This window comes from Talaromyces marneffei, chromosome 3 (assembly GCF_009556855.1).
Source record: "Talaromyces marneffei chromosome 3, complete sequence".
In the NCBI taxonomy this organism is placed as follows: Eukaryota; Fungi; Ascomycota; class Eurotiomycetes; order Eurotiales; family Trichocomaceae; genus Talaromyces; species Talaromyces marneffei.
Window position 1 is genome coordinate 1,947,971 of NC_072350.1, and position 24,401 is coordinate 1,972,371.

Genomic DNA, 24,401 nt, shown 5'->3' on the forward strand with positions numbered 1-24,401 from the left:
GTTACCACTTTGGGCTGTGGGCATATTTACGGCCACAGTACTCTGACTAACAATCACAGCGCCCAGGTCACACTACTGCATCCCGGTACATAATACCATGTAGATATATGTCTCCGGGTTTCTTCCTGCCAATTCGAGCAGTGTTGAGGTCTCAAATTTTGTCAGAGGTTTCTGTGCTCCTACCAGTGTATAACAGCACTGCTGAACCAAGAATATCTATCTGCATTGAGACCGTAAACACAATGTCAGGTTTCATCGTCGTGCGAGATGCTGATAATCACGAAGGTCAGTCTCAAAGCACAGTCTTTGCCTCTAGCCTATAAACCGCATTGCAATCTGCACTTTGTATCGTACTCTACTGATAATTTGTGGTGATGCAGCTCGGTTCCAATGCAATTGGCACGTCAATGATGCGACCGTACATACAGAAAACATCACTTCCTGGCAAAATTTTGACCTTTTCTTCAAACAAGCCTCTGGCTCCGGTGAATTGACGTGGCTTACCAAGACAGAAAATGTACGGCTTTTCTTTGAACTTGGCCCAAATGAGAACCCTGAAATCGATGCGGGAGCCTTTGGATCTCCAGAAGCCTTTCGCTTCATACTCGATTGCTTTTCAGCTGCCCGTCATGTGGATGGAAGTATCGCCAGGTTAGTGGTGCCACAGAGTCAGGGGTACATTGTGCGATCGGATATACTTTCACAACGCCTGCTGGACTGCTCAGTTGTCAAAAAGGTCGCAAGTTTCGCAACACCGCAGCAGTATTTTGACGGCCAGCCGGTTCATCATGACGGTATACAACTGCTTCCCTCAGCTTTTCTGGTATCGGTCGGAGCGATGCTTTTAAGCCCTCTCGAATCGACCCGCTTTCAAACTGTCGAATCGCTATTATCGTTTCTTGATCTCGAACTGCACAATCGATTATCATTCACCTGGCTCTCGACAGAGCCACCGAGCCGTAAAACTCTTGCGCTCGTTGGCGGCGGTCTTCGTAGTCCTGATGATGGAGGAACGGGAGAAAGTATCTACCTAGCAGCAGAAGCTCTAAATATCGAAATGGTAGTCCTCGATAGTCCTAATCATTGGCTGACTGACACTCGGTACCGTCATTGGTACAAAGCTCTCATTCCTTTCGAGACACCAGCACATCCGGATGCTGGATATGCGGACCGCCTTGTGGAGGCAGTGCGCTCTTATCCTGGTCAAATCCATGGCGTTATTGCTTTGCTCGATCTGTACAAAGTCGCGGTCGCTAAAGCCGCCCTCCAACTAGGATTGTGTACCGAACCTCCGTCGGCGTATGAGATTGCCACCAACAAATTCAAAACGAGTGTCTTTGAAGGGCATCATGCATTTCAGGCTTCGAGTATTGAACAAGCAGTAAGCATTGTGCGTGAGAACAAGCTTGACTTTCCATTGATCATCAAACCTTGCAACGGATTCCTCTCGGAAGGCGTCTTCAAGGTGGAGAGCCTTTCAGAGCTCGAGGACGGCATACACGGCATCAATACTGATCGACATGGACTCGACTTCGTTATTGAAAAGTATTGCGATGGTCCAGAGGTGGATGCAAACTTTGTACTTTGCGAAGGAGAACTGCTGTTTTTTGAGGTATCGGATGATTTTCCTAAAAGCGCAGACACTACCGACCAGGGAAGCAGCAAAAACTTCATTGAATTAGCAAATGTCCTTCCATCTAAGCTGCCGCAATCCGAGCTTGATATTTTACGGGACTCGTTACATCAAAGCCTGCTACGAATGGGTCTTAAGAACGGGTTCTATCACTTGGAAGCCCGAGTGGAAAACTCTAGCATGGAATATACTACCCAAAGCGGTATCTTGGACCTGACCGAGCGCTCTATACCAGCCAAAGGGGGACCGTCTGCTTGGCTAATCGAGGTCAACCCTCGACCACCTGGAGTACAGGTTTCAGAAGGCCTACGGCACTCGTATGGCGTTGATTATTTCGGACTTTCGTTGTTGTTTGGTCTCAATGATACGCATCGCATCAGGCAGCTTTCGAGCCCCTTCTTGCAAGGTCCGCAGTATTGGTGTGAGATGGTGTTCATTCCTGTCAACAAGGGCGGAATTTTCGTGTCGGGGGATGTGTGCGCCGAGCTATTCGTCAGGCGTCCGGATCTCGTCGAGTATGTGTCAAAGTGCTTTTGCTTCTATCATAAAGGAGATAAAGTGCCAGATCCGGGTGCAGGAGTATATTCCTGGGTTGCGTACTTCATTGTATTCTCGAGAGAAAGCAGGGCGCATTTGTTAGAAACTGCTGAGTGTATAAGACAGGAGGTTAAATATTCCATCGTGTAGCAGGGGCAAACGTGGTTTCCATAGTATTTAGACAAATATTAAAACCCCTTTATCAAAAATAATCTTATTACTAGCGACTACATGCATGAGATTATAGTAGTAGTCAGGGCCACATAAGCTCCAGTATGCAATACTAAACCTTTGTCCTGGAGTGATTATATTCCTAATTCTATACGATATCTAGAATTGTTTGACAATTGTGTAGCTAATTCTATCGCACCAGGCTTATCAAGAGAATTGAGGTATACAACCACATTGGTGTTATGAAAAAGAAAAACAAACCCCTTTTTCCCCATAGACATGAAAAGTTAGTCAAAACAAAAGGATTTTATCCGAGGAAAATCCTCTATGCGCTGCAAATCCCCCTTCAATCTTGAATATTCCCCTTGCAAAGCTGAAACATACGGCACAAGCAACTTGTGCCTACCTATATAGGTAGGATGGATGCATTTGATATTCGTGCAAGTATGTATTAGGAACAGACGGACATAGGGGAGGTAGTTAAGGGAAATGGAGCTCATTAGATAAGAAGAGACAATCGTATATCACGGTACAGAAATCCATTTGGCCGTTTAGTTCATCGAGCCCTTCATGCCTTAGAAGCGAAGGATCGACTCATTTCAAGTTATCTGATCCGAACGGAGCCTATTTTCTGACTGTTACACGTCATGAGGCTTAAATAGTCAACCTTGTGATGGTATCATTCTGAGTCTCAGTACGTAGTAAGCTCAGAAAAATCTGTAGTTGTTGATCAGCAGTGCTCATTGACCAAGGCCGCCTCCAAGTTTGGGAGAGTTTCAGAATTTTACCCATTTATGCCCGGTACTGTAAACCACTCTTTGAGACAGACGGTCTGGAAGTCCGAGGCCAGAGAGACGTCAAAGATGCCGGCAGGAGGAGTAAGTCGGAAATGTCACCATTTGTGGGGATGTTGCTTCTGGAAGGCCCTGCACTACTCGACGAATTTGGCACTTCTGCACTATCGGCAATGATTCGGCCCTTCCCAGGACCAGCGCCATTCTCAGATGGCCGTGGGCTTGCGGAGCACGTCTGTGACAGTCAATGAAAACCCCCGTCTCACGAGCCTTGCCAACGCAGATGCATCCCTCCGTCGATCAGCATTGCGCATGTTTCGACGATATCGACATCAAGTCGTATGATGCAAATTGGAAGATTCGCGTATGCTGCCCAAATCCCGTGGCACGTCCGAATCCAACGGCATTGGCTGCAAGCGGACTGTTACCTAGGTACTCCAGATAATACCTCTACTACGTAGGTTCGCCAGTGGACCCGGAAGTGAATAGAATCGTTGCCGGTTGTGCCACGTTATTTGCTATCATATGTTCTAAGCGCTACTGCGAGCTTGGGTCCCACTGATAACGGTGATGGCCATGAGCACTGACTCTTTTCTTACTAGTTCATGGCTCTAATTCATACTACATACAGAGACTATGTTACGCTACGATGGTCATATATCAGACCAGCCTCGGTCACCTGACATACAAGATGCGTACAATGGATCAGAAGGATGGTCTGACATTGAAGAAACAACTGGGTATGTTAAATCATATACATACAACATTGAATAATGCAGGAGGGAACGCCATGATGCTCAAAGCAGAATCAGAATCAGAATCAGAGAGGCAAAGCTTTTGCGCACGTTATAATCATCGATGAGGGTTTTAGAAACTGTTTTCTCGAGTTAGCAAATCATAGTATCTATCAACCCTTGAAAATAATCAACGAGAGGAAAAGGACGTACCGAATCTCATAGCTCCCCGCCCTCGTCATATACCGCACCCACTTGACACTACTATAATTCCCCTTCTCAAACACCTTCAAATACCGCACCAGCAACCCACTACTCGTAAACATCAACAGATTAAACGACAGACTCAGCGGCGGCCGACTCCACGCCTTTTGATGCGTCATACTCGTCAACGTTGCCTCCGCCGTAAGCACATACTCGCTCTGTCCCGTGAACCGCGCAATCTTCCAGACAATATTGTTCTGTTCGGGCTCGTATTTCGCTTTGCCCTGCGTTGTGCGTTCCGTGATTTTGGCGGTGTTGAGTGGTGTAGGGATGCGGATTATGACGTTGCTGGCAAACAGCTTTGTCCCGTAGTTGGCCTTGATGGCGACGCTGTATTCGACTCTGGTCGTGCCGATTTCGCGGACAATGGGGTGGACTTTGAAGGGTAGGTTGATATTCTCCGTGGCACGGTAGCGCATAAGCTCGAATTCCCCGTCGGGTGGCACGAAGGAAATCGTTCGATCGGCGTCGAACCTCCCGAGCTTCACGCATTGATGGAATTGGCAATCTTCCAATGTGACTGATCCCGCAGCTGCGCGAGTCGCCTTTGTCCGACCACTCCCACCCTTATTTCCCGAGGCAGGGGAATCGTCGCCATCAAGCAGTAAACGATCATTGAGGCCAAATTTGCATTCAGGTGTGCCGGAGAGGTACGCTCTCATTATGATTTGGCCGTGAACATCGGCGCGAAGCACCGTGCCCGTCGCCGACATGAGTAAGTTGACGTCTTCGATTACGTCCACAAACGCTTCGTTTTTGCGGTATTTGATGTCTGCGCGTCGCCAGGACAGGGCGCCTGTAGCTTGCATTGTGATTCTACTGGAGTCGGAGGGGGAGTTGGTGATGGCTGATTTGACGCCTTCGGTGGTGATGTACATTTTCAGGGTGTCGGTTTCTGTGTTTTGGGGGTATCCAAAGTCGATGATTTCTATCCACCGCCATTCAATTAGATTAGCATAATGCTCACACCAGAGAGGACCCAATCGTACCGTCTAATAGCTCATAAACCAACACAAAATTATTCTTAACCGCCTCCTCATCAAACTTCCCAAAATACCCCTTCCCCAGCACAATAAACCGATACAAAAACTCAAACACGAGCGCCGCATTGGCGTTGCTCTTGGTCACCACGACCAGATATATATTCTCGTGCTTGACATGGCTGAATGTTGTCGACCCCAACGTCAGAATTGGCGAGCGCACTTGCGGATTCGAGATGACTTGGATGCGGAAGATGTCTGCCAGGCGGGGGCGACAGTCGTTACGGAATGCGCGGAAGATGAGGTTTTCACCTTTTTGGTTGAAGATGAGGATGCCGGAGATCATTGTGATGGTTTCTTAGGGCTGTTGATCTCTCACCTGCTCATGGTATTGAGGGGTAAATAATTGTTGTTGGTGTCGGTGTCGGTGATTATGGTCAACTGCCGTTGTAGAGCGCGAGCAGTGAGTGATTGGTCCCGGGACTCGTAGAATAGGGGAGCTCTCCGGCCTATCACCGGCCCCGCTTCATTCTTCTTCATTACAGCAAAACGAATGTTGCTACAGCATTGATAAGGGCTATTATCTACGTGCAAGTCAAGGCAAAGAGTATACAAAGGTTCGCGAGAGCTGGTATTATGTCTAATTATAATCCGAACATAGAGTATAGGGAATCAGTGTAGAAACAGTCAAAAGTCATCGCTGGTATCACAGTAAACAACAAAGTTTGGTATCATGGCAATCCGTCGATACATCAACCAAAACGCTCAAAAGAAAGAAATGCAAAGCCTAACGGCCATTACCGCAGATGGGATGGAGTCGGTCCCGTAGGAGTCTGGGCATCAAACCCAGTATGCGGTCTCGTTCCGGGTATGGAGGCATCTTCAGGATTGACAAGACCAACCTTCGGGTCGGGAATCTGAATATCTAATGTTATATAAGCCGTGCGGCGGAGACTCCAGATTCGCACTCCATCTTTCGACCCGACTTCGCGATTCCACTTTTCCAACCAATCCTCTATATGGCGTAGATGATTCTTGATTCCGGCAAACCCGAGCCCATCCCATATCCACCCAGTGAGTAAGCCCATCGCAGAATCGAACCAGTTGCGTAGAGAAAATGGATCAAATGCTTTCACTAATTCTCCATTAACCTTGGCGATTATACGGCGAAACTCTTGTTCGGGTAATATAGGATCTAGAATCTCGGGGTATAGATTCGAAAACGTCGGGGCGAGATCTCCCTTGACCATCCAATCGCGACGGATGCGAATGATGCGAGTTGTTGTGAATTCTTCTGATTGTAAAGGAACATGCGGGTTCATATGTGGAAAACACGGATGCGCAGGACCCCAAGCTACTTCTTCTGAGTCTGGTTCTGCGATGGTGGTATTATTGCCTCCATTGGACGGATACGAAGCGAACGTCGAAGCCCGTAACGAGTTATTTGACTGTGCATGGCGAGGAGGATGCGCTATACCGTCATCTGGTCGAATGTGACCCCGATTCGTGACATTATCTTCTGTCGGCATATCGTGAACTTCTTCTGACTCAAAGTGTTGGCTACGCCGACGACTGCTCGGCAGCGCGATGCTGGTTCGACCGGTGTCTGCTTCGCCGACACTATGCTCAACGGCGAGACTGGTCGGAGACGCAGTCACACGCTGAGGATGGGGTGCTGGTATCGAAAGGAGAGGATATGCGTCGCGCTCCGGTACTGCAAACCCAATGTCCTCGTCGTAAGTTGGTCCACAGCGCGTTGTGACAACGGTGACTCGTGGGACGTGATTGATAGGATTCCACAGACGGAAACTGGAGGGCGATCGATTGACTCGGATACCAAGGCCTTTGGCGGCGGAGTTATTATTGGAACGGAAGGTAGAGAACGGTGTGGAATGGTCGTGATGGCTGCGGGCAGTGTCTGCAGGATGATGAAGGAGCGGTGGCACGGCGATAGCTGCCTGCGTTGTATTATTATCGTTCAATTGTATATCGTGGAGATTGGGATCGGTAGAATAGTCGTAATCGTCTTTCGCCGCCAGCGGTGATAAGTTATGAGAAGACTGGTAGCGGACTGGAGAAGCCGTGGTGATTGAAGGTTGGAAAAGGCTCGGTGAACGAAGGCACCGGAAATGCGTACGCCGGAAGAACGTCTACGCAATGATCTTGTAAGAAGATTTGCGAATGCGAAAAGAGTAGAGGTAACGGCCGACGATATTAATGGAAAAGGTGGAGCGGAGGATCGAAAAGAGAGGAGTGATGGTTGCGCGGAAGAAGACTGAGCGAGAGGAAAAGGGGAAGTTTTGGTAAGAGTCTGCAGCGGCCGCTTTGCAGCGTTTAACCCCATGCCGCGGTACCACAAAAGAAAAGAAAGAACTGGCAACACAGGCTTTGCTGAGTGACTATGAAAAAGCGATGTCGAATTGATATCTGAAATAAAAGAGTGCAGTGCTATATCATAAATGAAAATAAGGAAATAGTCAGGACCACAGCGACCGCTTGACTTATCCCATTATTTGTCCAATTTTCTTTTCTTTTTTCCCCTTACAAATCAGGAAAAATAGCAAGACACAGGAAATGGAGAAAACGAGCGCGATTTATATGGGTAGGGTCGTATCACAAAACTCAAAAAGGAATTGAATATATTTCAAGCAAGTCCCGGATTTATTTGTTTCGATCAAAACATGAACTGAGTGACTAGTGATACGTGAATCGTATCGGCACGACATATGGAGTTCGGAGTAAGGGATGAGGCTCTATTTGTCTGGGCATCAAGGACGAAAGTTATCAAGACGTCAAAGAACATCATCATCCTTGGTCGAGGGCCTGATATACTCAGTCTCACCACGGCCAGTAAACGGCCAGCGAATCTGATGGGCAATGCAAAAATCTACTTGCAGCTCCTCGGCGAATTTCCAAACAAGATTGGGATTTTTCAGAAAACCACGGCCAGCAAGAGCAAAGTCTAACCCCTCCTCCTCAAGGATCTTGTTGGCTAGCCCTGCTGTATCAAGCATACCGACTGCTGCAACAGCGAGCTTGTCGCCCACGGCTTTCTTGATAGCAACCGCAAAAGGGACCTGAAACCCCGGGAAAGAATCAATTTTTTGGGCTTGATGTGCACCACCGGAGCTGACATCAATCACGTCAATGGCGCCCTGCTCTGCGAGCGCTTCAGCGAATTTTATGGTGTCGTCGATAGTCCATGTCCCCTCAGGAAGACTCGCCTGAACCCAGTCTGAAGCAGAAACACGAAGAAATATGGGAACATCTGGACCAACAGTGTCGCGAGTGAGTTGAGCTATTTCAAGCGAGAGACGGATACGATTCTCAAAGCTACCGCCATATTCATCCGTCCGGTTGTTGGAGTACGGAGTAAGAAAGGAATTTAAAAGAAACCCGTGAGCTGTATGGACTTCTACAAAGTCTACTTCGGCCTTTATGGCGCGTTTCACGGCGGCTACCCAGGCACCCTTGAATTCTTCAATGTCCTGCTTTGTCATGGCTTTGGGTCGACAGTAATCACGAGCAAAGGGAATGTCACCGGCACTCTTGACGTTCTCCGGCCAACCACCAACTTTTTCGGTCGCAATGACACTACTCTGCAACCAAGGGGCGTTGTTGCTTCCTTTGGGGCCAGAGTGAAACAGCTGAACACCGATAATCTGCCTCTGGCTATGAACAAACTCAACTACACGCCTCATAGGCTCGATCTGGGAATCCTTCCACAACCCAACATCTTGAGGCGTGATTCTCCCCTCGGGTAGAACAGCAGTCCCTTCAATCATGAGAAATCCAGGTCCGCGCTGTGCATACCCACCCAAGTGTGCCATGTGCCAGTCGGTCATATGCCCATCTTGAGCGGAGTACTGGCACATTGGAGATAATGCCAGGCGGTTGTGAAAAGTGACGCGCCGGATCTTTAGAGGTTGGAAAAGCTTGGGAAGGGGTCGATCAGTGGTTTGAAAGTGAGCAGCTGATCCGGGTATAGGGTACTGAGCAGGAGTGAAGTAGGAGACGCCCTCGGCTGGCTTGCTTTCGACATCTGGCGGAGCGGACCGAGACATTCTAGATTTATGTATTTGTTCAATCGAAAGAACAACGTAAAGTTACATGCAGAGAGCAGACAATACAAAATCGAATGGTGAACGAAACTTTAGATTTTCGGTACATGTAGGGGGAACATAGTGGTAGGGTAGAAATAATTATAACATCGTCATTTGTCACTGCAAATCTATATAAGTACTTAGATTTACTGGGCCGAGCCGTAAATCTGGAATTTTAGTGATTAGAAATGCCTCACCCTTAATGCTGAACTAGATGAGTTGTCCTAGCACTTCTGTTTAGATGGATTTAATAGTACATGAGCCTACCTACTTTAGTATACAGAGCCAGCGCTAAATATGTCCCAGATATCAATCACTCCAACTGACAGTACGGAGTAAGGTGCTACGAATCAGGTGTACTACCCATAAGAAGGAAGAACTACAGTTTGTTATTTAGTTAGTTAACTAACTGACTACTGTATACATGTATGCATAATGACTAATATCACCGAGCTTTCTCGGAGGGTTTCATCTACTTGCATCAATTAGATCCCGGTCCAACATTTGAACATTGCCATGGCTAATCAAATTGCAAGTGCTGGTCTAGACCGTAGCGAAAGTGATTTGTTCTTTGCTGTGAGCTTGGCTTGTCACTAATTCAAAAACCGAGAGGATGCATGTCCACAATGATTTTATACTATACCGGTAGTGACAGATTGAACTTGGCAACCCCCATACATATTCCAAGAGGCCACATCATACGCGTATAATGATGATCAAGTGAATTATGGCTTACATCCTAGGGTTGTAATTGCGCCGCCCCGAGCAGATTCTCGGAAACTTTTTGCTTTTACGCTCACAGGACGCAGAATAGCGCTCAGATTCTGGGTGTGTCTTTCTTGGCCGGGTCTAAAAAAATCGTGATATTATGGTTGCTACTCATTTTCTCTTAGAAGATTAACGAGTACAAAATCATGCTAAAATGACCAACTAATTAGTGTTAGTTAGTTAATGGATCTGGTGATTATCTTACTGATCAGTATTTTTGTGTTTCCAATAAATCATAGTACATACTGCGTTACATAGTCTGGCCCCTTCGCGTCCGATATCATGATGTATCTGTATGTAATCCGTACCGTATCATTAGGGCTAGGGCTAGGGCTACAATACTACATCAAAATCAACCTCTTCCCAGATAGTAGCCCCAAGTGCTTAACTAGTGCCTCCCTGAACAATCCATGCTCGCACACAAACCCAACCCTCAAATCCCCCCTTGAAATCCCATCCTTCACTTCCAATCTCCCCACTCCCAAACGTATGACCGCCAGGTACAATCAACAACCCGGTCTCCCGAAATTATCCTTCTCATTCACGGGCTGTCCAGTGCCTAGGATCAAACACCTGCACAAATGCTGACGCACCCACTATTGGGTTTACCCAGTTCAAGCTGCATTTTGATTCAGTACTAGTACACTTCTTTACAAGGAGAATACTGGAGCAGGAATAGAAATTTGAATTTTAAAATAACAATAAACCTCCGTAGTACGCTGCATTAGGGTGAGATTAGAGTCTGGATTTATGTATCGCCCGAGATAATTAGAAAATCGTAATCATCGATTGTTGAAATACATGCGAACAGCTTCGAAGAAGCCGCGTAAAAAGGTAAAATACAAAGATCCGCTCGGATCTGAAACTAATAAAGGCCATACCGAGATGGGGGCATATCCCACTTCCCTCTATTCCCCTCAACTCCAGGTTGGTTATGAAATACAAATGACCATTCCTCGCTGAGACCCCAATGTAAGAGAAAACCCACTCTGACTGTACAATATGAAAAAGGAAGAAAGATCGAAACATCGAGTCCTTAGGCATAACCAACCAGTTATAAAAGCGACGCTCCACCCTCATTGAATGTGCTTATGGACTCGACATGCGGAAAAGAACGTGGTCGGATGTGGTATCATAGCGCACATAGTAATACAGCGTAGAATAGGAAATCGTAATTGAAATGAAGGTTTTGCATGGTCCGTACCTGTCAAATAAGAACTGTGGCGACCTTACGCGTCCCAATTGAAGAGGTCTGCAGCATATTAGTTATATTCATATGGCTACCACCAGAACAGTAGGGCATCGAAGGTCTCAATGCTCACCGGCTTCAAGTTGGGAGGCCGCTCTGTCATCATCTTCTGGATCAGGCTTAATTGGTTGATGATTATCTTCCGAAGAAAACAGCATCAGATTGTCCTTGTTTGGCGGAGGTAGCTGCAGCGGGGGATGACTCCATTTCCATTGTCTTCTCTTCCTCTTTGATTGCGACTGGATTTTCATTTGACACCAGTGAATGCTCTTGATCCTGATCATCACCAACGACTTCACTCGAAACCTCCATTTTGGTTTCGGGCTGCGTCAGTTCTTTATAGGATGTTTCACAATCATTAATATGCTGTAGGATCTCCTGAAGTGCAGCACGTTTCTCCCTTGGTAAAGTACCACCAGCAGTCGACTGGCTACCGACAACTGCGGATCTATAGTCACGTTTCAATGACATAAGCGTAGTGTCGGTTTTGGCAAGCAGGGCTTCCTCTATTGTTTGGCGCATCCTGTCAAGAGCTGCTTGAACTTCGTCCACGCTCTTCTCAAACATCGAAGTGCGGCAGCTCGACACATGAGAAGACATGGCAGCTTTCATACGCATGAAGCTTCCGGAACCTTTGAAATGTTGTTAGTGATTGTTCAACATGGAGCAGGGCAGTCGTACCTCGCTCTTCAACACAAATGGCATACGCGGGAACCATTGCTTGGACAATAACTGGTTCAAATATGCGATTGATATCTCTCGACTGCATCGACATATCCAATACTTGCTAGTTGAAAAGCTCCTTGACAGATTGCTGATAGATGCGCAACTGCTGCGAGAGCATATGGAGGCTTCCGAGTAGCCCGGTCGCTTGAGTAATCTTCTTATAAACAGTGTCATGGAACTCTTTGAGAAGCTTCGCACTTTCTGATCCAGCATTATGGAGGATTGTCTGAACTCGTCGCGAAAAGATTTTCTCCCAGCCCGGAGCTACAGCTTTCATGATAGGTTCTATCAGCTTGGCATTCCAGTCATGAGGCCCTTGAGCATTGGCATAAACGCCATCACGACGGCACAAGGCTTTGTAAGTGGCCCAGAAGAATCCTCCTTCCACACGATTGAAACGGTTGACTGGTGCGCCCCAACGAATTACTGTCTCAATGGCAGCTTCAGATGCCATAGGAGTTGCCTTGTCTGCCAAGAGAATGACAAAAGATCAGAAATCCGTGTGCATGTAATTTAGTGAATTGAACTCATACTGTCACTTACTACAGGCCTCAATTATGTCGGATTCAATCTCTTCAGCTATTTGATCACAGATGTTTTTGATATGTTCGACGATTTTCTGCATTGGAACGCCAATGATTAGTACCGGATCTTCTTTAATATAGTCCCGACACTCATATCACTGTAAAATTGATAGTAGTGGCGTGTGGGAACTTACTTTGTCAAGTTGATTATAGGTACCCTCAATGATAGCGGCTCGAGTTGCTTTCTGCTTGTCGGTAACTTGAACACCGTCTGAGGAGGTCACGAGTCGAAGAGAGTTTAGGAGTTGATCCAGGGTATTTAGGAAGCGACGAGAGTTTGCTTCCCTACTAGCTTCAGTCAACTTCTTGCAATGAGCTTGAAGTTGAGGAACTTCAGTTTCCTCGACGTTTTGAAACCCAGGTACGTTTGCTTCCTTCTGGAAACGTCCAGAAAGCTTTTGATAGGCCCGAGAAGAGACGCAAAATACAGGCAGTGATTGAGCAACTCTGTCGTAATCACGAACATCGACGTCAGGATTGAAGTTGGACGCATCGGTCTCTTCAGCAAGTTCGTGGTCAAGCTCGCGAATACCACTGGCAAAATCTTGTTGGATGGCGCCTCGAGAGAACTCGTTTCTACCAGAAATTGCAATGTGACTCATCTCCGCTTGTACTTTGGCATCTGCCTCATTGAGTTCGGTTATTTGCTTCCGGACAACTTTCATTTCAGCTTCAATGTCTTGTCTGTGGCGACGTCCCTCTTTCTTCGTCGTCTTTAATTCTGAAAGCTTTTCCTCGACAGCTTCCAATATAAGAGGCTCGCCTTAGGCTTCCGACTCATCCTCTTCGCTATCAGGCTCCCCCTCATATTCATCTTCGACATAATCGCTATCGAGATCTGAGTCTGATGAACGCTGCCTCTTCGGTGATGCGCCTGCAGCATTGCTCTTACTACCACGTTTTCGCTTCTTGGAGGATGATTTGTCACGTGGCGCATGAACGGTCTTGCCATCGTCAATGTCATCATTGAGGGCCTCCCAGATCTCAATTTGCTCGTCAATTTCATCCACAACTGCAGTATATTCCTCCTTGATCTGCTTCAGCTCATCGAGCCGTTTCTTGAGCTTTCGCTTTTCAGAGCTGTATTCGTCAGATTTGGCCCACAGCCCACCCATCTCTTGCTCTAGTCCCAGTGACTCTTGCGCTTCGAGGATGCTAATGTCATCAGTTTTGCTACATATGAATGTGACTGAATCAAACCCGCCATCCATCTTGAGTTGTCGTTTGAATGTCTCTCCAAGAAGAGACTTTGCGGCTTTGTCATCGACCGCCCGAGTTATTGGAGCCACAATCCACAAGCCGGTGCATTGCTTCATATAACCTTCGGCAACACGAGCGCGAGCAGCATTGGAGTCGTGAACTCCAGGTAAATCGACGATCACAGCGCCTGTCGACAAGGCTGCAGCTTTGACATAAATTCGGACTACTTTGATAAGCGGCCAGTACTCCATTTCCATGGAAGGCTTCGCTGGCTTCTTCTCCACGCCGGTTGTCTTTTCTTTACTGTCAACATAAGACTGGAGATGTTTATAGAATGCTTCTGGATTTGAATCAGCATTGTTCTTCTTTCCACCAAGCACTTTTTGAACTGCGGGGTGCTTCAATAACTTCTCAGCAGTAGTCTTTGTCAACATTTCGTGCGTATATTTGGGATAGACTGCCTTGATCTTGGCATATGCAACACCGACCTCAGAATCTTGATTCGATGCCTCGCGAGAGACATTTCCATTACTATCCAACAGATCGCTGAATAGAATATGTAACTCCTTCTCCCAGTCATTTTCCGTGATAAACTCAATCTCTGCGCGATAGGGTATCTCTTCATAGTTGTAGGAGATTTCCGTGACAACCGCCGTGCATGCTCGCATACAGTTGGTTGGCACCAGGCGTTCTTCATCAAGCATGGCATTGATGACTGAAGATTTTCCGGCACCGGTATTTCCAACAACACCAACAATCGTTTTTGGTTGCTCAGCTTGTTTTTGAAGATTTTCTATACTTTTCAACCATTCGGCTGCATCTAGATCGGGGGCGACTCGGCGCAGGGGTTCCTTCAAATGTTCCAGCAACTTGACACCATGCTCAACTCCAGCTTCCAAAAGCTCAGAGGTACAATCGGTGAAAAGGGTTTGCAGACTGAATTGTTCCGAGGGCTCTACTTCGGGGTCGTTGGCTCTAGACAATTCCGAGTCGGGAAATTTTGGCTCTGGAGAATTAGTGATCTTGTCTTCGGACGAAATTGCTGTCTCGATGCTCTGAGTCTGGTGCGGATCGGTTGACATAGCGACTGGCGTGTATTGTAGGCTACTGCCATTTCGGACCCAGTATGCGATCTTACGGTGACTCATTGCTCTCCAGTCCGAGTGCACCATCATGAAAGCCTTGTCTAAATTACTTGTCAGCCAGCAAGTTTCGCACAAGTGAGAGCAATATGTGTCTTACCTGACCCGTATGTCTTAACATGCGCAATATATTTATCTTTGGTCGAAAGATAGAACGCATAGAAACCAGCATTCTCGTTCTTGAATCGGATCATTTCTTGTGCGGCGAACCCGCTCTCTATACTAGCCGAGTCGATGAACAAGACCGCTCGTTTTTGATACTATTGGCATACTTCAGGCGTCAGCGAGTACCATTGATTCAAAATATTTTGTCGATCGATCGCTGGTTCTGAGTTAACCATGGATTCCCAGTGAAAGTTTGGCAAGGGTCGAATGATGACTCACCACTAAATGAAGTAAAGGTTGCTCCCTGTTGGTCGCGAAGATGGGCGAGTTTCTCATGTACAAAATCGATCATGGTGAAGAGCAACATCAATTCTCCGTAAGTAAGCAAATGCTCATTCAGAGCATTCTTGTCGGTGCCCTCATATTTGCAAATGAGATTCATCACATTGACAAGTTGGAGTCTATCAATTTCTGGTGATGGTGGCAATTGATATGGCAGAGCATGGACAATATCGCCAGCTGAGGGCAGCGTATGCTTGGTCGGTGTCTGCTGGTCCATGCTTGCTTCTGTATTAATCGCCACATCGTTGGTTGAACGGGCATGAAGGGGATCTCGTTGTGAGGTATGGTTGGAAAATGTTGAGGTTGACTGGGCGACTGCCTCGATGACAACGACTTTATCAAGGCTAGTGTTAAATTTAGAAACAGTGTCGGTCGATTCGAGTATTGTGCCGTTGCATCGAAGAACAATTTTTTGGGCAAGCGCGACGCCGCTCTGGTAAGCTTTCAGAATCGAACCTGCTGTGGAAGCCTGCTAGTTGTGAGTGCTGAGCTTCTGGAAGGCGCATAAAAACCTACCAAGTTACACCTAAACCACATCATGTCCTTTTTGGGGTTTGCTTTCTTTGGTGTTTTGTCGTCGTAGAGCACTCCGATGCAGAACTCATTAAGAGAACTGTGGCCAAGTAGCTTCAGTCCCTGGGACTTTGCCTTCTGGCGAAACACGCTCGAACCGTATCACGCTTTGTATCAGCAACATGTACAAGTTAGAGGTAATACACCACTTACCTCTCCATGGTGCTCTCCTGCAATCCGAAGCATTCAGAGGGTGCAACGGAGTTCCAATGGCATAGAGGAAAGAGCAGCCGTGTACTCGATATGGATAGAGGTGTCAAATTGGAAACAACGCGTCTCGTCGCGCTGTACTACGTATGTCTTCTTTTCCTGATTTGGCTAGCATTATCAGGTTCTCCACTGCTATACCAGTTTAGGCAAAGTTCTTGTGATAAGCCGTCTTATCGGCATGTGACCTGTAATTTACCCGAATCGGGAACTGTAATTAAACAATCGCGCTCGACACGCAAAACGCGGCGAACGACCGCGATCGCGAGGAGGCGTTCAAGCTGGGGCCACACAATAGTACTAGCCAACTATGAAGTGTTTAATGGCAAATCTTTCCACTTGATTCATCAAGCACCGCTCTTCTTAACTGTCGAAGAGTTTTTGAGTTGACTCTTCATGCAATATGGAACGACATCGCAATGTCACTGAGGACCCGCGGTCAGATCCAGTGCACTTTTCCTATTCTCAGGATATACCATCGTCTCCTCCATCCATCGTCTCTGAGGCTGGGACTCGGCGGAAACCTAAGAGACCGCCTCCAGTGACTCCACGCTCATTCAAGAGGTTTTTCACACCTCGATCGTCTCTCAATGCCGCTGCAAATGTTACAACGCGACAAGCACTGAGGGAACTCAACACGACATCTTTGAATCGGCGGGGCCCAGCCTTCACCAAGGCCAAATCTTTGAACGCACCAAATACGATCGGCCATGGAATCTTGAAAAGTCCATTTGCGGAAATTTCTAGGACTCCAAACAGGAAGCGGAAACTATCTTTCTCTTCACCTGCGTCTCCGCCGCAATCTTCTCCAATTCGAAGGGTGCGCCTGGCCCCTCCCATTGAAGATGATCGCTTAGTCGAGAAGACAGTGAACGAGATTGAGCTCAAATTCCCTCCTGAAACGATTATCTCGCCACGAAAGTCAATTCAGAAGCAGCTATTTGCTGCCAAGCCGCCAGTGGAACCTGTTCGTCGGTCAAAAGTGCTTGCTACATCAGGCGAGTACTGTTTGCGCAGCCTCTCGGGACGAATGAATCGACTTACTATGCGATGCAATTATGGAAGTGGTAAGGTCATGAGGGATCCTTAGTTTTCTTTCATATCTCTAACCTGTTTCTGTTCCAGATTGGAGAGATCAAACATCAACCTTCTATTCTCGGCCAACGGACGTCCATCAGAATATCAGTGTCAATGAGGACCGCCCTGCCCTTCCTTTCTGCATTGCCCCCTGCAGGAGTATGTCTCTCAATCCATCTATTGTCGGTCTAATTACTCACTATTCAAAAAGCAAATTCACTTGTGGCTATCGGAGATGAAGAAGGAGGAATTCGATTAGTGGACTCGGCGAAAGACGATAAGGTTGGATTTTCGAAGGCACACTTGTCGTTCCGCGCACATGGAAATTCCATAATGAACCTCGAATTCTCATCTGATGATATGCTTCTTGCAACTGCTGCTGGCGACCAAACGACACTCATCTTCGATATGATCACTCAGAAACCGATTCACTGCTTATCGAACCACACTTCATCGGTGAAGCATGTACAATTTCAACCAGCATCGAACAACAAAATGCTTGCGACATGCAGCCGCGACGGCACTGTGAATATCTGGGATCTACGATGCAAAGGCCATGAGAACCCTTCTATGGAGATTCACTGCGCTCTCGATCAAGACGGAACCTCCTTGGCATCTCCGCCCATGATAAACTATCCTCAGCCATTGAGGACTATTCAAGATGCTCATGCTTTCATGTCGAGAAGCTCGAAATTAGCCGCGGTTCAGAAACAGGACAGTCATTTCAGCAGAGAGAACGTCACGGTAACCTCTCTTTCTTTCTTACCAGCGGGCCGTGAAAACTTGTTTGTAACGGCATCCGAGGCCAATGCCTGCATTAGATTGTGGGATATGCGCACGTCGTACAATATCCGGAGAGGAAGCCCTGCCCCTTTATCTACAACACGCGAACCGGACAGCCACGTCAATCACAGATCTTACGGTGTTACATCCATGGTACTGAACGGAGATGGCTCAAGATTATATAGTCTTTGTCGAGACTTGGCCGTATATGCTTACTCGACCTCACACTTGGTTCTGGGCAGCTCTCCAGATTTGGCCCTGAACAATGACCGACCTAGACGTGCTGGCGGCCCCGACAAAGAAGGTCTCGGACCTCTCTACTGCTTCCGGCATCCTCGACTACAGGTATCAACTTTCTATGTTAAGGCTGCTCTACGACCAGCCAAGGACGATAAAGCTGAAATGCTTGCTGTTGGCAGCAGTGATAACTGTGCCATCCTGTTCCCTACGGATGAACGATTTCTGTCAACGTCCCAGCCAACAGCGCAGACGCAGAATGATCTCCCACCTACTATCCGACCACCTCTGGTTCGATCTGGTCTTCGACGGACCAACTCCGATATGTCCTTTTCCGGCAGACCAGAAAGCTCGATCCCTACATATCGGTCTGGAACCCCTCTTGTTAGCGGTCACTTGAAGGAGGTTTCGGCTGTGTCGTGGACGTACGACGGCGAGTTGGTCACTGTAAGCGATGACTATACCGCCAGGTGCTGGCGTGAAGGACCCGATGCGCGCGATTTGCGTACCGGGGGCGAAACAGATGGTCGACGCTGGGGTTGTGGTTGGGCGGACACCCCAGACTCTTACGATGATGAGGAAGAATGAACTGATTTTTCCAAGACACCTACTTATACTCAAACGAGCGAACATTGTGTCTTCGTTACTATACTCTATACCCAAACTATTGCTCTTTTGGCATTAAGTTTACATGGTGCGGCATTGCGATGGCGTTTGTTACTTTCTGTGGGCTTGACCTATCATTGTTGAATTTGGCGTACTGTGGTCTTGTGTTTCTCATCCTGGCATGCATAGCCTTGTTACTGCCGTGTATTTTGGAATGTCTTCATTTGTTCCTGTTGTTAGCGTGCGATGATGTTTCTGCTACGTTGTTTCAAGTTGTATCTGGTATACAAAAGTAGCATTACTTTGAGCGATAAGCTGAATATATTATACATTACAACGATAACAATGGCCTATTTCTTCTACAACTCTACATGACCTGCCAATTGACTTGACCATAGGTTGCTAATGAGCACGAGAAAAATGCATCAAGTGTGGTATTACTTTTTTGTAAAATTAGGTACACTCTGAAGCCAAACCTTCACATCTTTGTTCATTAGCATTTTCTTCAAGAACCAAAATAAATAACACCCTTCCCCGTCTAATGGCCATGACCATCATCCTCTGCCGGCTGCTCGGGGTCTAATTTGATCAAGGTATCAATACGCATAATAGCGATACAAGCCTCGACCGCACTCTTCAATTGCTTCACCTTGCTCATGCTCGGCTCGAGCACACCAGCCTTGACGCAGTCCACAACTCGGCCCTTGGTCAAGTCGAGACCGTAGTTGCGGTATGTCTTCTTCTTGGCGAGGGCTTTTTCATCTTCGTTGGCACCACCTTCCTGGAGGCGTTGGGAGATGGCGTGGCGGACTCGGAGTTGGGCGACGAGCTCTGATGCGTCCTTGGCGGCGTTGATGGCGAGGGTCTTGGGGATGACGAGGAGGGATTGCGCGAATTCGCCGATGGCAAGCTGTTCTCGGGAGCTCTGTTTCAAAGTTAGCTAATCTTGAAAATTGAACTGAAAGGGATATCATGACATACCACAGTGATGGCAAACTCTTCGAGGTAGATATGTAGTGCAGTTTCGACAGCACCGCCTCCAGGGACAACACTGCCACTCTCTAGTGTTCGCTTGACGGCGGACAAGGAATCGTGAACAGATCGCTCCATCTCATCCAGCTGGAAATCATTGGGACCGCGGAGGATGATTGATGCGGAGGAGTGGGCTTTAGTTCCCTTGACAAGGATACATTCATCGTCAGAGATGCGCTCCTGTACAACTTCCTCGGCATAACCAAGATATGAAGTCTCGAACTTTTCATCACCATTCAAGTCTGAAAGTGTGCTGATAAGTGTGGCTCCAGTAGCCTTGGCAATACGTCTGAGGTCCTCCTTCTTACAACGTCGCACGGCCATAGCACCCTTCTCCACGAACGTCTTCAAGACCATATCATCAATACCTTTGGTGGTGAGGATAACATTTGCGCCAGACTTCAAAATCATCTCCACTCGGTCTAGAACAATACCAGACTCTCGCTCTCTGATCTTTTCGAGTTGTTGTGGGTCATCAACTGTGATCTGAACACCGAGCTTCATTCTCTCCTTTTGGAGGTTCATGTCGAGACAAGCAATCTTGGCATCTGTTATCCGCGTCGTCATGGCCTGAGAAGCAACGGTACAGTTGAGAGCATATCCCTTGACAAGCATAGATTCGGTTGCACTCTTTCCATGAGCCTTCAACACGTTCACAGCCTTGACTGGATATTTAACCTCATTCCGTTGGTTGGTAGACTTGACGAGAAGCATGGCATCAACGACCATATTGGCGAAAAAGTCACCGTCAGCACCGATGATCTTACTGGACATGGATGTCCTAGCAATGTTCAACAGGCTGTCCTTTCCTAGATTCTCCACCTTTATGCTGATATTCTCATGCATGTATTTCACGGCCTCTCTCAATGCCAATCGGTAACCGGTGATGATAGTGGTGGGGTGGATTCTGTTTTTCATGAGTTCGTTGCCTCTTCGCAGAAGCTCGGAGGCGATCAAAACGACAGAGGTAGTGCCATCTCCAACCTAAAGACACGTAAGTATTAGCGGAGCACCATGAAAATGGTCTTCGCGAACTCACCTCCTTATCCTGTTGTTGGGCCAAATCAACCAATATTTTGCCGGCAGGATGTTCGATATCCAGGAGACTCAAAATCGTAGCGCCATCGTTTGTGACCGTGACATCCTGGCAAACAGTCAGCATGAGTAATTTCGTGACACCAAACACGATAGACTTACTCCGATATCATCCACCATCATCTTGTCCAGGCCGGACGGACCGAACGAGCTCTTGACGACATTTGCGATAGCCTGTGTTGCAAGAACTATTTCGAATCAATAAGCCGCCATCATACCAACTCATTGATGACCACACATACCATTCTGGTCTCGAATATCGGCACCGCTGATTTTCGTACCGCCGAGAACTGTGTCAAGCATGAGTCAGTCGCACAATAGGCAAAACACCAAATGATGACTCAATATTTAGATGACTCACAGAGTGTGCCCGCATTACGCGGCTGCTCAAATATTCCCGCCATTATTATTGAGTTTTATAAAAGCGTAATGGATAAATCTCTGGTATTTCAGGAGCTTCGTTCTTAACAGTGAAGCTTTCCCTGTAATTCTTGTCTGTAGTGGGACGTCCGGGCCCGTGCACCTTGCGGTAGGAATTATTCTGCCGCTTCCAAAGGCGGTCTTCCATCCCACTTAAACGAGGGGAGAAAAGAAAAAAGTGTCATATCAATACAATCTCCCCGCATTGACGTTGAGTGATTGGTGACTTGCAACGTCAGATATCGTCCCGAATACTTCAACCGCTCCGAAAATCTCTTTGTGGACAAAAACAAAATGTCCAGCCAAAACGACGAGTCGGCAGCGCAAGCCCTGCCTGACCGTACACAACAAAACCCCGCCGAAGATAAGGGCGAGGACGTCTCAAAGAATGCCGCCAAAAAGGCTGCCAAAGCTGCCAAACTAGCAGAGCAAAAAGCCTACAAGGCCAAGAACAAGGAGAAGGGAATTGGAAAAGCCGAAGCAAAACAGCCTACCGCGAAATCCAAGAAGAAGATTGAGGGCGCAGCCTTGATTGGTATCGATGTCTCGAAAGAAGATGACTTCCCTACCTGGTACCAACAAGTCTTGACCAAGGGCGAGATGTTGGATTACTATGACGTCTCTGGTTGTTTCATTTTGAAGGTAAACAGCTTTATTAGTCGCCCCCCTTTTTCACTTTACTAACTCGGATTCCTAAATAGCCTTCGTCTTATTTCGTGTGGGAGACCATTCAGAACTGGTTCAACGACAAGATCAAGAAGATGGGTGTTAGGAATTGTTCATTCCCTCTTTTCGTGTCAGAGGACGTTTTGCAGAGAGAGAAGGACCACATTGAGGGTTTCGCTGCTGAGGTTGCTTGGGTTACACACGCGTATGACTCCCTTTTCTATGAAAGATGGTATCGTTGAAGACTAACAAAATAATTGGTATAGCGGTTCTACCCCTCTTGAGCGCAAGATCGCCATCCGTCCTACCTCCGAAACCGTCATGTATCCCTACTACGCAAAGTGGATTCGAAGCCACCGTGATCTTCCCCTGAAATTGAACCAATGGAACTCGGTCGTGCGCTGGGAATTCAAACATCCTCAGCCTTTCTTGAGAACACGTGAATTTTTGTGGCAAGAAGGACACACTGCACATTTGACTGAGGAAGGTGCTGCCGAAGAAGTGATGCAGATTCTAGACCACTACGCCCACGTTTACGAGGATCTCCTTGCCGTCCCTGTTGTTCGTGGTAAGAAGACTGAGAAGGAGAAGTTTGCTGGTGGTTACTACACGACTACTGTCGAAGGTTATATTCCTGCCACTGGTCGTGGTATCCAAGGTGGTACATCTCATTGCTTGGGACAGAACTTCAGTAAGATGTTTGGTATCACCGTCGAGGACCCCAACGCCAAGCCTGATGAAAAGGGCGCTTCTTTGCACGTGTGGCAGAACTCATGGGGTCTGTCTACCAGAACTATCGGTGTCATGGTTATGATCCACAGTGATAACAAGGGTCTGGTCCTGCCTCCCCGTGTTGCAGAGATCCAAACCATTATCGTGCCCGTAGGTATCACAAAGAGCACCACAGACGAGGAACGTGCCCAAATCTACAATGACTGCGCCGAACTAGCTTCCAAGCTTTCTGCTGTCGGTGTTCGAGCAGAAACCGATCTCCGAGATGGATACTCCCCTGGTTACAAATTCAACGACTGGGAACTCCGTGGTGTTCCTCTCCGTCTCGAATTCGGACCTGGCGAAGCTAAGGGCGGTTTCGTCACTGCTGCTCGTCGTGACATACCTGGCAAAGAGGGCAAGACAACCATCACCCTCGACACACTCACCACCGCCGTCCCCGATTTATTGGACACTATCCACAACGACCTGTTCAAGCGAGCAGATGACCAGTTCCGCGAACACCGCAAAATAATCACCAAATGGGAAGACTTCACCCCTCTTCTCAACCAGAAGAATGTCCTCCTCATCCCTCACTGTCTGACAGAGCAATGCGAGGATCAAATCAAGGAATTGAGTGCGCGAAAGGCGGAGGAAGACAGCGGCGTCGCTCAGGATGCTCGCGCTCCTAGTATGGGTGCCAAGTCGTTGTGTATTCCCTTTGAGCAGCCTGAAGGCATTGAGCAGGGTGTCACAAAGTGCTTGAATCCTCATTGTACCAGACTTGCCGAGAAATGGTGCATGTTTGGACGTAAGTTTTGCCCTATTTATTTGTTTCTCCTTTTGTTACATCAGTAATAACTGACAATTCTGCAGGCTCTTACTAAACGAAGCGGTACATAACTGTTGAAACCCAACAAAGATCAACACCTTTTACAGTATCTGAGGCGATTCCGGCTACGAATGGATATGAATGTACATGTTCCACGGCCTTTTTTTTTTCTTTCCTTTCCCTTATCTTCCTTTACCCTAAGAAGAATTAAACTAGGAGGAGAAAAAGCATGATAGGCGTAGTAGGATCGGTTGTGGATTAGTTCAAGGGATTTCTCGTTCAAGCCAGTTTTCTCCAAAGAGTGTCATACTCAACTAGTTACGTAGAGCAGCAGAATTTTTAAGAAGTCTAATGACATGGATGGATAAGATCGTAAACTGACAAAAGGTCAATTCGAAAAGATTGAGATTGATATGCCAAGTCAGAGATCAGACTAGAACCTCTAAGGCAAAAAGAAAAAGGGAAAAAAAAGATATATAAATACACAATTTTTTGTTATCGAACCTGGAAGCCGAGAGGAAAGCCCTAAGGACCAACTCTCACTCCCTCAGCGTATCAACAAAGGACAAGAAAAAAAGGGGGGAGACAAAGTAAATGGACTTAGGCATCCAGATGGTACGACTTTCAAGGAGAACAATCTAAGAGAAAGAACATGGGAAAAGAAGGCTTCTATGTACAATAAACTGCTCAATCTTGTTCACAGCTAAGAAAAAAAGAATACAATCGCAACCACCAATGCAAATGTGTTATCTAAAATATTAAGTAGAAAGGGTTATTTGTGAAGGAATGACATATCAGAATAATAAATCTGATGAATTTCCGAAAACAAT

The 24,401-nt window shown here is 47.1% G+C and overlaps 10 protein-coding genes across 10 annotated transcripts; 3 read left to right on the top strand and 7 right to left on the bottom strand.

Annotated features, from left to right (window-relative positions):
* Nucleotides 1-242: 242 nt before the first annotated feature.
* Nucleotides 243-2,320, top strand: EYB26_004456 (uncharacterized protein; the record flags this gene model as incomplete). Its single annotated transcript, XM_054263747.1, has 2 exons — nt 243-285; nt 381-2,320. 2 exons carry the CDS (start codon nt 243-245, stop codon nt 2,318-2,320), a joined length of 1,983 nt encoding a protein of 660 aa, XP_054119722.1.
* Nucleotides 2,321-4,002: 1,682 nt separating this feature from the next.
* Nucleotides 4,003-5,459, bottom strand: EYB26_004457 (uncharacterized protein; the record flags this gene model as incomplete). The annotated part of the gene is made up of 3 exons (XM_054263748.1): nt 4,003-4,009; nt 4,083-5,061; nt 5,123-5,459. 3 exons carry the CDS (start codon nt 5,457-5,459, stop codon nt 4,003-4,005), a joined length of 1,323 nt encoding a protein of 440 aa, XP_054119723.1.
* Nucleotides 5,460-5,910: 451 nt separating this feature from the next.
* EYB26_004458 (uncharacterized protein) lies at nt 5,911-7,457 on the bottom strand (the record flags this gene model as incomplete). Its single annotated transcript, XM_054263749.1, has 1 exon — nt 5,911-6,435. The coding sequence occupies one exon, from the start codon at nt 6,433-6,435 to the stop codon at nt 5,911-5,913; it is 525 nt and encodes a 174-aa protein (XP_054119724.1).
* A 448-nt stretch (nt 7,458-7,905) lies between these two features.
* Nucleotides 7,906-9,177, bottom strand: EYB26_004459 (uncharacterized protein; the record flags this gene model as incomplete). The annotated part of the gene is made up of 1 exon (XM_054263750.1): nt 7,906-9,177. The coding sequence occupies one exon, from the start codon at nt 9,175-9,177 to the stop codon at nt 7,906-7,908; it is 1,272 nt and encodes a 423-aa protein (XP_054119725.1).
* A 2,191-nt stretch (nt 9,178-11,368) lies between these two features.
* Nucleotides 11,369-11,951, bottom strand: EYB26_004460 (uncharacterized protein; the record flags this gene model as incomplete). The annotated part of the gene is made up of 2 exons (XM_054263751.1): nt 11,369-11,865; nt 11,915-11,951. 2 exons carry the CDS (start codon nt 11,949-11,951, stop codon nt 11,369-11,371), a joined length of 534 nt encoding a protein of 177 aa, XP_054119726.1.
* A 69-nt stretch (nt 11,952-12,020) lies between these two features.
* Nucleotides 12,021-13,208, bottom strand: EYB26_004461 (uncharacterized protein; the record flags this gene model as incomplete). Its single annotated transcript, XM_054263752.1, has 3 exons — nt 12,021-12,427; nt 12,503-12,578; nt 12,678-13,208. 3 exons carry the CDS (start codon nt 13,206-13,208, stop codon nt 12,021-12,023), a joined length of 1,014 nt encoding a protein of 337 aa, XP_054119727.1.
* Nucleotides 13,209-13,307: 99 nt separating this feature from the next.
* EYB26_004462 (uncharacterized protein) lies at nt 13,308-16,066 on the bottom strand (the record flags this gene model as incomplete). The annotated part of the gene is made up of 6 exons (XM_054263753.1): nt 13,308-14,929; nt 14,986-15,107; nt 15,177-15,207; nt 15,270-15,801; nt 15,849-15,945; nt 16,059-16,066. The coding sequence occupies 6 exons, from the start codon at nt 16,064-16,066 to the stop codon at nt 13,308-13,310; spliced, it is 2,412 nt and encodes an 803-aa protein (XP_054119728.1).
* Nucleotides 16,067-16,515: 449 nt separating this feature from the next.
* Nucleotides 16,516-18,797, top strand: EYB26_004463 (uncharacterized protein; the record flags this gene model as incomplete). Its single annotated transcript, XM_054263754.1, has 3 exons — nt 16,516-17,179; nt 17,238-17,348; nt 17,401-18,797. The coding sequence occupies 3 exons, from the start codon at nt 16,516-16,518 to the stop codon at nt 18,795-18,797; spliced, it is 2,172 nt and encodes a 723-aa protein (XP_054119729.1).
* A 556-nt stretch (nt 18,798-19,353) lies between these two features.
* Nucleotides 19,354-21,346, bottom strand: EYB26_004464 (uncharacterized protein; the record flags this gene model as incomplete). The annotated part of the gene is made up of 6 exons (XM_054263755.1): nt 19,354-19,740; nt 19,797-20,831; nt 20,887-20,991; nt 21,045-21,130; nt 21,185-21,232; nt 21,304-21,346. 6 exons carry the CDS (start codon nt 21,344-21,346, stop codon nt 19,354-19,356), a joined length of 1,704 nt encoding a protein of 567 aa, XP_054119730.1.
* A 310-nt stretch (nt 21,347-21,656) lies between these two features.
* Nucleotides 21,657-23,626, top strand: EYB26_004465 (uncharacterized protein; the record flags this gene model as incomplete). The annotated part of the gene is made up of 4 exons (XM_054263756.1): nt 21,657-22,004; nt 22,064-22,233; nt 22,295-23,550; nt 23,616-23,626. 4 exons carry the CDS (start codon nt 21,657-21,659, stop codon nt 23,624-23,626), a joined length of 1,785 nt encoding a protein of 594 aa, XP_054119731.1.
* Between the last annotated feature and the right edge of the window lie 775 nt (nt 23,627-24,401).